The 12,620-nt window shown below is 41.4% G+C and overlaps 1 protein-coding gene across 3 annotated transcripts in view; it reads left to right on the forward strand.

Annotated features, from left to right (window-relative positions):
• The window catches only part of DCBLD2 (discoidin, CUB and LCCL domain containing 2), a 36,077-nt gene that overhangs the window by 17,756 nt on the left and 5,701 nt on the right, over window positions 1-12,620 (forward strand). For all 3 annotated transcript variants that reach the window (XM_081002697.1, XM_081002696.1, XM_081002698.1), the window contains exons 4-13: window positions 120-171; window positions 1,660-1,732; window positions 2,657-2,790; window positions 3,729-3,769; window positions 4,815-5,030; window positions 7,031-7,155; window positions 8,708-8,855; window positions 9,266-9,391; window positions 10,512-10,605; window positions 11,086-11,135. In XM_081002697.1, the coding sequence (XP_080858823.1) occupies window positions 120-171; window positions 1,660-1,732; window positions 2,657-2,790; window positions 3,729-3,769; window positions 4,815-5,030; window positions 7,031-7,155; window positions 8,708-8,855; window positions 9,266-9,391; window positions 10,512-10,605; window positions 11,086-11,135 (1,059 nt within the window). The remainder of the gene's footprint in view (window positions 1-119; window positions 172-1,659; window positions 1,733-2,656; window positions 2,791-3,728; window positions 3,770-4,814; window positions 5,031-7,030; window positions 7,156-8,707; window positions 8,856-9,265; window positions 9,392-10,511; window positions 10,606-11,085; window positions 11,136-12,620) is intronic.

Here is a 12,620-nt window from a genome sequence, read left to right on the forward strand (position 1 = left end):
ACATTGAATTGCAGATGAGTTGATTCAGGGAGATCAATTTTACTTCAAACTTTTCATCCCTTAATTATAGACATCCTGCTTTTTGAAAAACAATCTCTTCACTGTGTTTTTATTTCTAGATTTAATAACGTGTTTAGACACTGCAAGTCAGTTTTCTGAACCAGAGTTCAGGTAAGAATTGGTCTCTTTTTAATACTTTGATAATAATTTGATAATAATTCTTGATCTATAACACATCCCCAGATCAATCCAATATTCAATGAATTTAACCCCAATTGATTTCCTACCCTGATTCTTCTCCATGTCAGTTTCTCCAGTTCATTTTACTTAATTAATCCAGAGGTCTTGGGAGAAGGCAGCAATTGAAGGAGTGTTCTATACCTCACCTAGCTACTTCTGTGAGGGACGCCCTCTCCCTGCAGTCATAATCCCAAGTACCTGGTTGTCTCCAGAACAAATGCCCTGAGCCCAGGTTAGAATTGACACAGCCCATATTGGCCTGAACTCACAGAGGATGGACATTCCACACCCAGGAAGGGTGCACTTGGGCACTATGTACTGTCATCTGCAGGGGCCATTTGAAGCTCCAATACATGCAGTGGAACTTAATTTTAAAAATTTAAGTAAAAATAGATCACCACCTGTCTTCTTTGTACGTCTGGAACCAGACCTACAGAAAAGCAGACACTGGCCCAGACAGTATTATTTATTGAAATACCAGGCTGTCCATTAAGAAGGCGGACTCCTAGTCACCATAGAAATTATGGCATATGTTTTCAGTGCTTGTGATCCATTATTTTAGAGTATTAGTACATGGACTAACCCTTAAAATGTGGTAGATTGCATTAGGTCTCATAATGATCGGTTTTCAAGGTCTGAAGTGTGTCAACCTAGAAATTAATATGTATCCCCCCCCCCCCATATAATTTGTGCTTACATACAGTTGAGTAAGTCTTTATTTCTTATACCTAAAAATGTTTGTAATCTCTCATGCCAGTAATCTAACAAGGCACGGCATCTTCAGTAGTACAATATTATGCATGGTGTAGCAATATCCCCGTCTCCTTCCCCCACAACATCCTTAAATCACTAGACTTGTGTAGATGGATCCCTAAACTTGCTCAGTTAACTTTCCTGATTAAATTTTGCAGCTTGGCAGTTTTCACATGCTGTGCAGACCTGGATGTAATTACTTTGTAAATTCCACTGAAGTAATGGGATTTATTTAGAGTTACAGGATTTAAGCATAAGGTGCACTAAGCCAATTTACAATAAGGCACTATAGAGGCATTTAAGTGTACATGCACACCCACAAGGATTTGTGCAGATTTTATGTGTTTAGTATAAAAAAAAAAATAGAATAAGAATGCATTACCCAATTTTTATAGAGCCAGATTCTTCCTTAAGTCTACGTAAAATATAAACCCCACAACACTTTTAGCTACATACTCATTTTTTGCTATGAAAGTCTTCTCTTGGGCATGTGATTTTTCTGACTCTGGCAGATATTAAGTATTTTGGCATGCTTTTGTGAAGTAGTAGTATGTTTGACATGCCAGTTCATAAGGAAGGAAGTTCACCACACAGGCTATTAAAAATTCCAGTTTTGTAATCGAAGGTAGTTTGCAGATCTTACTTTTATATTCCTGTTTCTTACAGTAAATATTGCCCAGCTGGATGTGTGCTTCCTTTTACTGATGTTTTTGGGACTGTTCCTCACGGCTACAGAGATGTAAGTAAACTTCAGAATGGTTGTTTGTACTTTTAATTGGGTATTCAACTGTGGTTTTCAGCTTATGGCTTTGTAATATGTCAGGGGTGAGCAAACTTTTTCAGCAGGGGGCCGGTCCACTGTCCCTCAGACCTTGTGGGGGGCTGGGCTATATTTTTTTTGGGGGGGGGGGGAATGAACGAATTCCTGTGCCCCACAAAGAACCCAGAGATGCATTTGAAATAAAAGCACACATCCTACTCATGTAAAAACACGCTGATTCCCAGACCGTCCGCGGGCCGGATTTAGAAGGCGATTGGGCTGGATCCGGCCCCTGGGCCTTAGTTTGCCTACCCATGTACAGTGGTACCTCGGGTTACCAACGCTTCAGGTTACATACGCTTCAGGTTACAGACTCCGCTAACCCAGAAATAGTACCTCAGGTTAAGAACTTTACTTCAGGATGAGAACAGAAATTGCGTGGCGGCGGCAGCGGGAGGCCCCATTAGCTAAAGTGGTACCTCAGGTTAAGAACAGTTTCAGGTTAAGAATGGACCTCCAAAACGAATTAAGTTCTTAACCCGAGGTACCACTGTAATATGTTAAGCACTCAAGGCACATTGCTGTAGACAGGTTTTTAGTGACAATATCTCTTAACCAAGGCTAGCTAACATTGGCCCTCCAAATGCCTCAGCTGGAATGATCAGTCCTCAGGGATGGCTGGAGTTTTAGTCCAGCAACATCCGGAATGCTACAAGTTAGCCATTTCTGTTCTGGTACAGAATTATATCTGGATTGAGTGGGAGAGCTGTGTATTTTTTGCGTGCTTAGAATTTTGCAAAAGGAAAGTTTAATACGTACCAGATAGTTAGCAGTAGCTTCCTTAACCTACTGAAAACTGTTGAAGTGCTATCAGATAGTAAGTAATCTATCTTCTCTCCTAAGTCTTCCTCCATTTGCATGGCTGGGGTGCATGCAGGAGTGGTGTCCAACGTCCTAGGAGGTCAGATCAATGTCGTAATCAGCAAAGGCATTCCATACTATGAAAGTTCTCTGGCTAACAATGTCACTTCAAAAGCGTAAGTCGATATGTTTGCTTTTCATTTGCTACTTCTCTGTATTGTTAAAACATCATTGCAGGTAAACACTTAGTTCTGAAATATGAAGGCTAAGTTCAGGCAAGGATATCAGTTAAATTATTATGCTGCAGTGCTCCGGTAGCGTTATTAGATAGTTTGGCCTATAAGTAATGAAACATTGCTCTTGCAAAGTTGTGAAAATATCTCTTTTTAAAGCAGTTTTCCATAACATTGTTTGTTCGTGAAATTCCTTCTCTTTCTTGCTGATTATCATGAATGCAGCTTGTTCATAGCCAACTTTTGTTGTCATTCTTTTTCTTTAACTCTTAAAATATGAGATGGGCAGTATTTAAAAAGCCTTCACACACTCCATAAAGATTTTCGAGAAATATAGATGGACCATTTTATCCACTGTCCATATTTCTTGCAAGTCATGCATTAAGATTTAGTGTGGTATATTATTATTTTTACTCAGGGTTAATACAATATTGCATGACTTCTCTTGAATATCCGCATTTTCCAAATGCCAATCTGGATGTCAAATTGTGCGATTTGGCTTTTTCTTATTTTATCTTGGAAATTTTGTGGCCAAACCATCAGTTCATTTAGCTCAATATTGGCTGGTAGACTCTCCTCAGGTTTTCGGGCAGGATTCTTCCCAACTAGAGATGACGGGGATACAAGGCAGATGCTCTATCACTGAGCTTGGCTCTTTCCCAGGGTGAAGTCTTTTAGATCAACCTTTTGCGCAGCTTTTATCCCATGTATTAGAATAGTGTGCCAAGAGTAGTGAGTTTACTGCTATAATACAGAAGCACCTCACCCTTGAACGATGTTGTAATAGAACACACACACAGAGAGAAATTAAGGGGAAATGTTACATTTTGTTGGAACTAAAGATGTAGTTTTGTTTTGTCTTTGGTTTGTTTTTTACACAGAGGAGCACTGTCTTCAGGTCTCTTCACTTTCAAAACTAGTGGTAAGCCTTTCTTCTCTATATTGCCCCTTTGTGTTTAATGGGATCTATACTCTTATCTAGCCTGGTATCTCTCTGATCCCTTGCCAACATAAACTCGTGGCTAAATGGAGATCTTCCAACTTTGGTCTTGAACTATCTCGCCTTCCTTCTCAGTTATTGAAGGAGATAATCGTTCCCACTCTCCTGCACCCCCTTCCTTGAAGTGATCTGTGAAGTTTTTCATTCTATTTCAGAATCAAATATTCTTATTATTAGATAAATGTTTGTATCGTGCCCTTCCGGTGCTTACCACTTAGGGCTGCTAACAATTAAAACCAACCATTTTAAAAAATGATACTATAAAAGCAGTGGTGCTTCAGATAAAAACTGTGGTACTCCCTCCCCACTCAGATATATTTGGCATCAAGTCTTTCTAATACCAACTGAAGAAGACTCACTCTCTCACCTTGGCTTTTGGCTGAATCAATATTGTTGCACTTTGTAAACAGCTATTTTAACTCTTGTGTTTTTGCGCTCACCTGTTTTTACCGTTTTCTTGTTTAAATTTGTTGTGTGTTACCTGCTGTACCCTGCTTTGAGATTATTGTATAATGAAAAGTAGGTCACAAATTTTATGAAAATATATATCTATTCAAGCATCAAGTAGAGGTTTATCTCTACGTTAGAACAAATGCATGGCAAAACTGAAAGGTTTCTGCCATAGAACTAAACACCAAAAGAGAGGTTTCAACCAAACATCCCAGAGCAAAGTGTTTTAGGTGTGGCCGGAGGGAAGATCCAAAATTGTGCTACTTTTTTTTGAATGTTGCTAAAGTCCAGGTTTTCCTTAAAGTAGAGATAAAAACCTCTTGTTGGAATGATTGTCTGCAAAGATAGGCATTTCGATGAGAGATAATCAACTTACTTGCATTTCAATATATGTTGTTTAAATGGTACAAGGTTCATTGTGATCTAGGTCCTGTTCTGTCTTTAGGCCTTGGGAAGGGTTTAAGTATTTATTGTGTTATAAAAGTTGCACCATCTCTTGGACGCTTTGTATGTTTAGGTTGCTACGGGACACTGGGAATGGAGTCTGGAGTCATTGCTGATTCGCAGATTAATGCATCGTCATTTCTAGAATGGCCTGAGCAAGTGGGGCAGCCCAGCACCTGGAGGCCAGAAAGAGCCAGGTTGAAAAGGCCTGGACACTCTTGGGCAGCTTTTACCAATGATGAGTATCAGTGGTTGCAAATAGACCTAAACAAAGAGCAACGCATAACAGGTAAGCACACCTGTGTTCATTCTTCAAAGGACAAGTCCTCTCCTAGCAGTAAACACCCCAATGCCTAGAGGTGGATTTAGGGCAACACGATTTGCCTCCCCCCCCCCCGGGTGCAGGGGTGAAGGGAGTTCCTTCCCACCTCCTTCCTTCCCAAAGCTGGGCAAGTGAGGCACTGGGCTTTGGGAAGGAGGTGTGAGGCTGTGTCTGAGTCCTAGAGGTCCCCTGCCTCCTTCTCAAAGCCTAGTTAGTGTTTTCCCAGCTTTGGGAAGGAGGTAGGAGGGCTGTAGAACTCTGCCAGAGCCTTGTGTCTCCTTCCCAAAGCCCATTACCATCCTTATTGGAGGTGTGTATGGGGGGGGGTCATCAACATTTGGCCTCACACATAATACCAAGGTCCACCCCTGATGCTTTGAATGAATGAATGGCATTTATTACATCGGTCCGTGGACAATAGCAGATTGAAACACAATGCCAAGCATTAAAAAGCCATAAAAGTGCAGAAGTCACAATTACAGTGAACACATGGAGCTTTATTTACAAAACAGATAGACGCTATTAGAACAACAAAAAATACTTGTGACATTTGGAAGTTATTTAAGGATATGTTTACTCTCGTGTCTTCAAATCTCCATGACAATTTACAAATACTGAATCAGATATTACGGATATTGCCTTTTCGGTGTAGAAAGAAGTGTGTGTGTGTGTTCATGTCCTCAGTCCAGTGCTATACATGAGCAATGCCCTTACATTAGTAATGGCCTCTTGTAGCAGAGATCGATGCTTGAGCCCTCTGCTAGTTTTGGCTCTGTGTTAGGCAAGGCAGGAGGAAAGCCTGCCACAAAGGTTTGTCTAGTCCAGCATCATGGTCTGCCTGGTAGCCAGCCAGATGTCCATGTGAAGCCCACAAGCAGGCCATGAAGGCAGCATCTCCCTCCGCTGTGGTTTCCCCGTGACTAGAATTCAGAAGCATGTTGCCTCTGATCCTGGGGGTGGTAGTTTCTGATAGCATCATCCTCCATGAATTTGTCTGCTTGCCTTTTAAAGCAGTCTGAAGTTGGTAGACATCGCTTCATCTTGTGGTAGCAAATTCCATAGTTTAACCATGAGCTAGCTGTGTGAAGAAATACGTCCTCCTGTCTGTCCTGAATTCCCCATTCTTCAGCTTCACTGGATGAGCCCAGGTTCTCGTATTGTGAGGGAGGGAGAAGAAGGTCCTTCTACTTTCCTGTCCCCACACATAATTTATATACCTCTGTCATGTCCCTCCTTCTTGCCTTCCAAATTAAAAATAAATAAATCCAAACCTGGCAACCTTTTCTTACAGTTGAGCATTTTGATTAATTTGTTTTTGCACCTTTCAATATCTTTTTTTTATATAAAGTATTCGAAGTGTACTTGAAGAACAGATTTGTTGAGAGGGACTACAATATTGACAGTTTTATTTTCAGTCCCTTTCCTAACAATCCTGAACGTGGAATTTGCCCCTTTTTCACCATTGCCACCTATCTGATTCAAGTTTCCATCGGCCTATCAACCCTGACCTCAATATTCCTTTCTGGTCAGCCATTGTCAGACTGGATAGCTCAGTTGTTTAGAGTGTGGCACTGAGAATGCCAAGGTTGCAGGTTTGATCCCTGTATGGGACGGGTGCATATTCCTGCACTGCAGAGGGTTGAACTAGATGATCCTCAGGGTCCTTTCCAACTCTGCAGTTCTGTGATCCAGGGCCTGTAAAGCCAAGTGGAGTGTTTGCTATCACCAGCTTATAGCCCATCAGTGTATATGTAGAAATATTTTTTTTTGCCACAATGGGCAGAATTTTACCCTTACCCTGAACCATATTTGCTATTTCATGGCAAATTGAGCCAGTTTGGAAAGATCCTTCTTTAGAGTTCTTCGTAATTCCCTTTTCTATTTTTGCTGGGCAAGCGTCTGTGTTGATTAAATGTTTTAAAAATGCTCTTGCTATTTATTGTAAATGAGAACCTTCTTATCCACAGGTATAATAACTACTGGATCCACCTTAGCAGAGTACCATTATTATGTCTCTGCCTACAGGATTCTGTACAGGAACGATGGGCAGAAGTGGACAGTATACAAAGAACCTGGTGTTGAGAGGGATAAAGTAAGCCTGCCCAATATTCTATGTGCAAAATAAGTTGAAGTTGGAGTGCATAGGAACTCTGGGTGTGTGTTTAATGATTCTGGAATCATCACTTAAGTATGAAGGTGCTTTTCCAGAGGAATTAACATTCTTCCATGGATAGAAAGCTAAATGTTGGCGCACCCTGCTTATTACAGAACTCTGAAAATGGGAACATAAGTTAGTCTCTCATGGGTCACACGAGCCCATCTAGCATACATGGAAGAAACAGAGGCTGGAGGAAAGAAGGATTTCTCTCCTTGCATGTGTATTCCTTGGATCGAAGGAGGAGAGAATTCCAGCAGAAGCCAGGAATATATCTATGCTTACAGTGTGTGTCTGTGTGATGTGCATGCATATAAGGAGCGTGAGGAGATGGGATCCTGGGATTTTTTTTGGGGGGGGGGGAGAGATTTGAATCTAGGCTTTTGACACAATGAAGAATATGTATGGTGTGTATTTGTTAGATGGTAGTACATTACTAATATTGTATGCTGCGTTGAAGTGTTTCAGCGTTACATATTTATACTGCTTGACCTAATGTAGAGCAGTTTGCCCTCTTGTGCTTGGAAAAGCCAACAGGTTGTGAACTTGGATGCTGTGCAAATCTGACTCTATCACTACCAAGGTTTTGGTAGCAGGTCACATCAATGAAGGTTTGCCTTCAGTTTCCCCCAGATAAATGCTGCGTATCTATCGCCTCACAAAAATATAGGGAAGCTTTTCAAAAGAGACTCCTGTTGATTGGTATTTCCAGTAGTACAGTGGTACCTCGGGTTACATATGCTTCAGGTTACATACGCTTCACGTTACAGACTCCGCTAACCCAGAAATAGTGCTTCAGGTTAAGAACTTTGCTTCAGGATGAGAACAGAAATCGTGCTCTGGCAGCCCCATTAGCTAAAGTGGTGCTTCAGGTTAAGAACAGTTTCAGGTTAAGTATGGACCTCCGGTACGAATTAAGTACTTAAACCCGAGGTACCACTGTAAATTAGATTAGTAAATATATTAAGTGCTTAGTACACTAGGAAAATGATCAGAAACGAACTGTAATACTTGCTTTTGACTGCCCTCTTCTGGGCATACAAAATAATAATTTTGAAAAGCACATCTACCTAAACTTTTGTAGTTAACTGAGTGTAATCGACGGCAGGTTAGGTAGATGGGCTTTCTATTGGGTAGGTGAACATTTTAAACTGCAGTATGTCTCTGTGTGTGTACACACACACACACACACACAGACACACACAGTATCTGGTTGGAGCTCATTTAATGTGTCATTTAGCAGATGTATACAAGGCTTTTCAATAAAAGGTATTTAATTAAAACCCCCAGAATAAGTTATTCATTAGTTGACCTTACACTACTAGAGCCATCTGTACTTTTAGAACTCTGTGTCTGCTGCCCAGAGTAGCTTAGGCAAGCAGAAGAAAATATGAGTATTAGCTTATTTTCCTGGAGCAGTATTTTGTAATGCAGAACTCCTAATGTCTTAGAAAAATGATGTATTTTACATCAAATTTTGTTTTTCTAGGTATTTCAAGGCAACACTGGGTATTATCAAGAAGTCCGCAATAACTTCATTCCACCCATTATTGCTCGTTTCGTTAGAATAAACCCTTTGAAGTGGCACCAGAAAATCGCAATGAAAGTTGAACTGCTAGGATGTCAGTTTAGTGTTGGTAAGTGGAGTGACTTTTATCATTCTTTATATTAACATGACTTGCCTTGGGAGAAGAATGTGATACAGACTGAATTTGTTTGTGCCTTCCTGGTTTGTGTTATTCCCAGTTCGTTGAATAACATCTATACTAACAAATTTGCACTGCTTGACTGTCTGGCATGCAGCAATTGTATCAACGTTTTAAGTTTTATTCCCAAAGTATGAGCACAATGCAGCTCACAACAGTTTTCTTAGGCAGTAATCCATGCATTCATTTGCCAGCACAGCACGTCTTAGCAGCAATTTTGTATTGGCATATTAAAGATTATACAAATGCCATTGTATTTTGTAGCATGTTTCATTACATAAAGGAATCTGCTTGGTGCTTTAACGAATGGCATGACCTTTAAATTTTGGTTTTCTTTAAAGTTCGGGCTCCAAGACCTACAGTACCCCCACCACCCAGGAACAGCAATGACTTTCCCTCGCACACTGATAAAACCACCTTCACTCCGGAGATCAAGAACACTACAGTAGCTCCAAGCGTAACCAAAGGTAGTGACATCTATATAGCAAATAGCATTGCATAAGGCTAAGAGTCAATAGTAATGCTATATTGATTCCCTGCTATGTTTTTGGTATATTGCCAACTATATTGATTTATCAATAATATATATATATTGTAGCAGAGATTCATGTAGCAGAGATAGTAGTTGACATATATGGTAAAGGGTAAAGGACCCCTGGACAGTTAAATCCAGTCAAAGGTGACTATGGGGTTGTGGCACTCATCTCGCTTTCAGGCCAAGGGAACCGGCATTTGTCCACAGACAGCTTTCCAGGTCATGTGGCCAGCATGACTAAACCACTTCTGGTGCAACGGAACATTGTGACGGAAACCAGAGTGCACGGAAATGCTGTTTACCTTCCCGCCACAGTGGTACCTATTTATCTACTTGCACTGGCGTGCTTTCGAACGGCTAGGTTGGCAGGAGCAGGGGCCGAACAACGGGAGCTCACCCCGTCACGGGGATTCAAATTGCCGACCTTCTTATCGGCAAGCCCAAGAGGCTCGGTGGTTTAGACCACAGCCAACAGGGCATGCTAAATTTGAGTAGAAAACTAGAAATGGATACCCAACTGCTAACCAGTTTATGTACAATTTAACAAACATTCTCAGCGTGAAATGTTTTGCTGGGGTGATACCAAGATGGGCCTTTGGGTCTCATTAGGCCTGACTTTGGTCTGAGAGGACATTTCTCACCAAACCGCAGCTTAGGGGCCAGCTCTCAGGGCCAGCTGATTGACACTGCCAGCAAGCTCTGCTTTGTTTGCAGGCGATCGTTTGGATTCAAACTGGCGCCTGTAAAGGGGCCTTGCTGTAAATGGGAATTGGCTGATTGGTGGTTACAATGAGGCCTTTTGAACTTTGACAGATTGGTGGCTCTAGTGACTGTCCAAGACAGCCCACAGGTGTGGTGGGTGCACAAATTCAGTTTCCCTCCCCCTCCGCTACATATTATTATGGGTGCAAAATGGTATTTTGCTGCAGTAATATTTGGATGCTATTACAAGCTTTAAGTGAACTTTCTTCAGTATTTGTACAAGGAACAAAGGGGGTTTCGTTTAGTGTGCCTGCAATGCTTATGGACTCTACTTGTTTAATGGCTTTCAGATGTGGCATTGGTAGCTGTTCTGGTTCCTGTGTTGGTCATGGTCCTTACCACCCTCATTTTGATCTTAGTTTGTGCCTGGCATTGGAGAAACAGGTAAAGGAATAATTAAATGCTTTATATCCTCTACAAGGGAGGAAATGTAATAGGTACAGGAGGAAATGGGAGAAATGAAATATGGTCAATTAAAATGCTCAATTTATGCATTAACATGAAGAATAATTTAAATTAGTGTGGATGTGTGTTCAGGAGGGCCTTGTCCTGGTCGTACAGTGCTTTAACCTGAACAATCTTGAGAAGGCTGTGCAGGTTCAGCAGCTTTTATATCAACAGAACATGCAAATCTAACTAACTTCCAGGGGGACGGTTGTCTTTGCTACTATTTCTTTGAAATAAAGTGAGGAGGAAATCAGTCTCTTAGTATTTCAGGCTCTCCACCATCACCCCACCCCACCCCCAACTCCAGAAAAGACTGTACCTGTTCTTCAAAACTAGTACCCACAGTGTTGATCTCAAATGGCTGTTTCATATTGACACTAATTTTGGGTGTGTTCTGCATTTCACTCACTTTTCCAGAAAGAGAAAATCAGAAGGAACCTATGACATACCATATTGGGATCGTGCAGGTAATAACCATTGTAGCACCTCTAGCTGCATCATTAAGCATTGAGATGAACATATATTTGTGCAAATTCCATCTGTTAATGGTTGGACTTGGGCAAGCACTTGCTTGCTCAGCCCCCTCATACAAAGCCTCTCTGTTGTTTGACTTGATTACCTGAGCAGCCCAAATCCTTCCTGCCTTCTCCTCTCTGTATGTTTTAAAGGGGAGGCCCTTTCTGTTCCCACCAAGGGTGGAAGCACTGTTGATGGCAACAAGAGAGGCGGCCTTCTTAACGCCTCCACCAGTTTTGGGAACAACTTCCCCCCGTGAAGCATGGCTGGCTCCGTCTGTTGCTGCCTTTCACTGATCAGGAAATCAAACCCTATCTCTTAACCTGAACCTTAGCTCTAACTCAAAACCGAACCCTATTTAACTCTCTCCCTCAGATACTGGCCCTTTTATTCTCCCTGCCAAAGTGCTGTTCCTCCCCCCTCTGTGGCCAGCTGACTCTGTAGCCCATACACGAGAGGCTCTAACATTCTGGTGGAGTTTCAGAGGAAGTGCATCACCAGACTCTAGTCTGGCTCTGCTGTCTTTGTCACAGGTGCTGAATGTCCCACCCTCTTCCTCCTGGGCTGTTTGTGTCTTAAGAGGGACCTTCACACAAACACACGAGGGGATTCCTGCATTGCAGGAGGTTGGATTAGATGACTCTTGGGGTCCCTTCCAACTCTACAATTCTGTGATTACACCCTCCCACCACCATGTATGGATCTACATGTGTAATGCTCTGCCACATGAGGTGGCGCCTAGGACCTATACATGCACATATCCATTGAACATACAACCCCCAATGCATTGAAAGAACGCATAAGAACATAAGAGCCCGCAGTGTCTGGCCAGTGGCCCATCTAGTGCAGAATCCTCACGTTGGCCACCCAGATGCTTGTGAGAAGCACACAAGGCAGGACAGGAGCCCCACAGCCCTCTGCGCGTCTTAGCAGGTGGTCTTCTGTTTGTTTACACTATGGTTTGTTAACAAGCTGAGATCACAAACCATGATATGATTCTGGGTTGTTTGAACAACTGAACTATCCAAAGTTCCCCTGAGTTTAGACATAATGTAAACCACCCTGTGATCTTCGGTTGAAACGTGGCATAGAAATGTAATAATCATCTTTATTTAATTAAAATACACACATATATATACACACACACACACACATATGTTTATATGTATACATATACACATAAAGATAAAGGGGAAAAAAATCAAATTTTTTTTACATTATTATACAATCATTCATTAAATTTCTAAATAAAAGACTTCCAATTCTTCTCATTGTACTTGTATTGTTATTTACGTTTAAACGCACAGCCTTCTATTACCCTGATTTGTTTTTGTGTACTCTAGTAAATTAACATTTACACATTGTATTTTACAAGGATCAGTTTAGTTCTGCAAGGAGATTGTTATTTGAACAATATGTTTTTAGGTCATCTTTGA

This window comes from Podarcis pityusensis (genome assembly GCF_964106645.2).
Source record: "Podarcis pityusensis genome assembly, chromosome: 4".
NCBI classification, from domain to species: Eukaryota; Metazoa; Chordata; class Lepidosauria; order Squamata; family Lacertidae; genus Podarcis; species Podarcis pityusensis.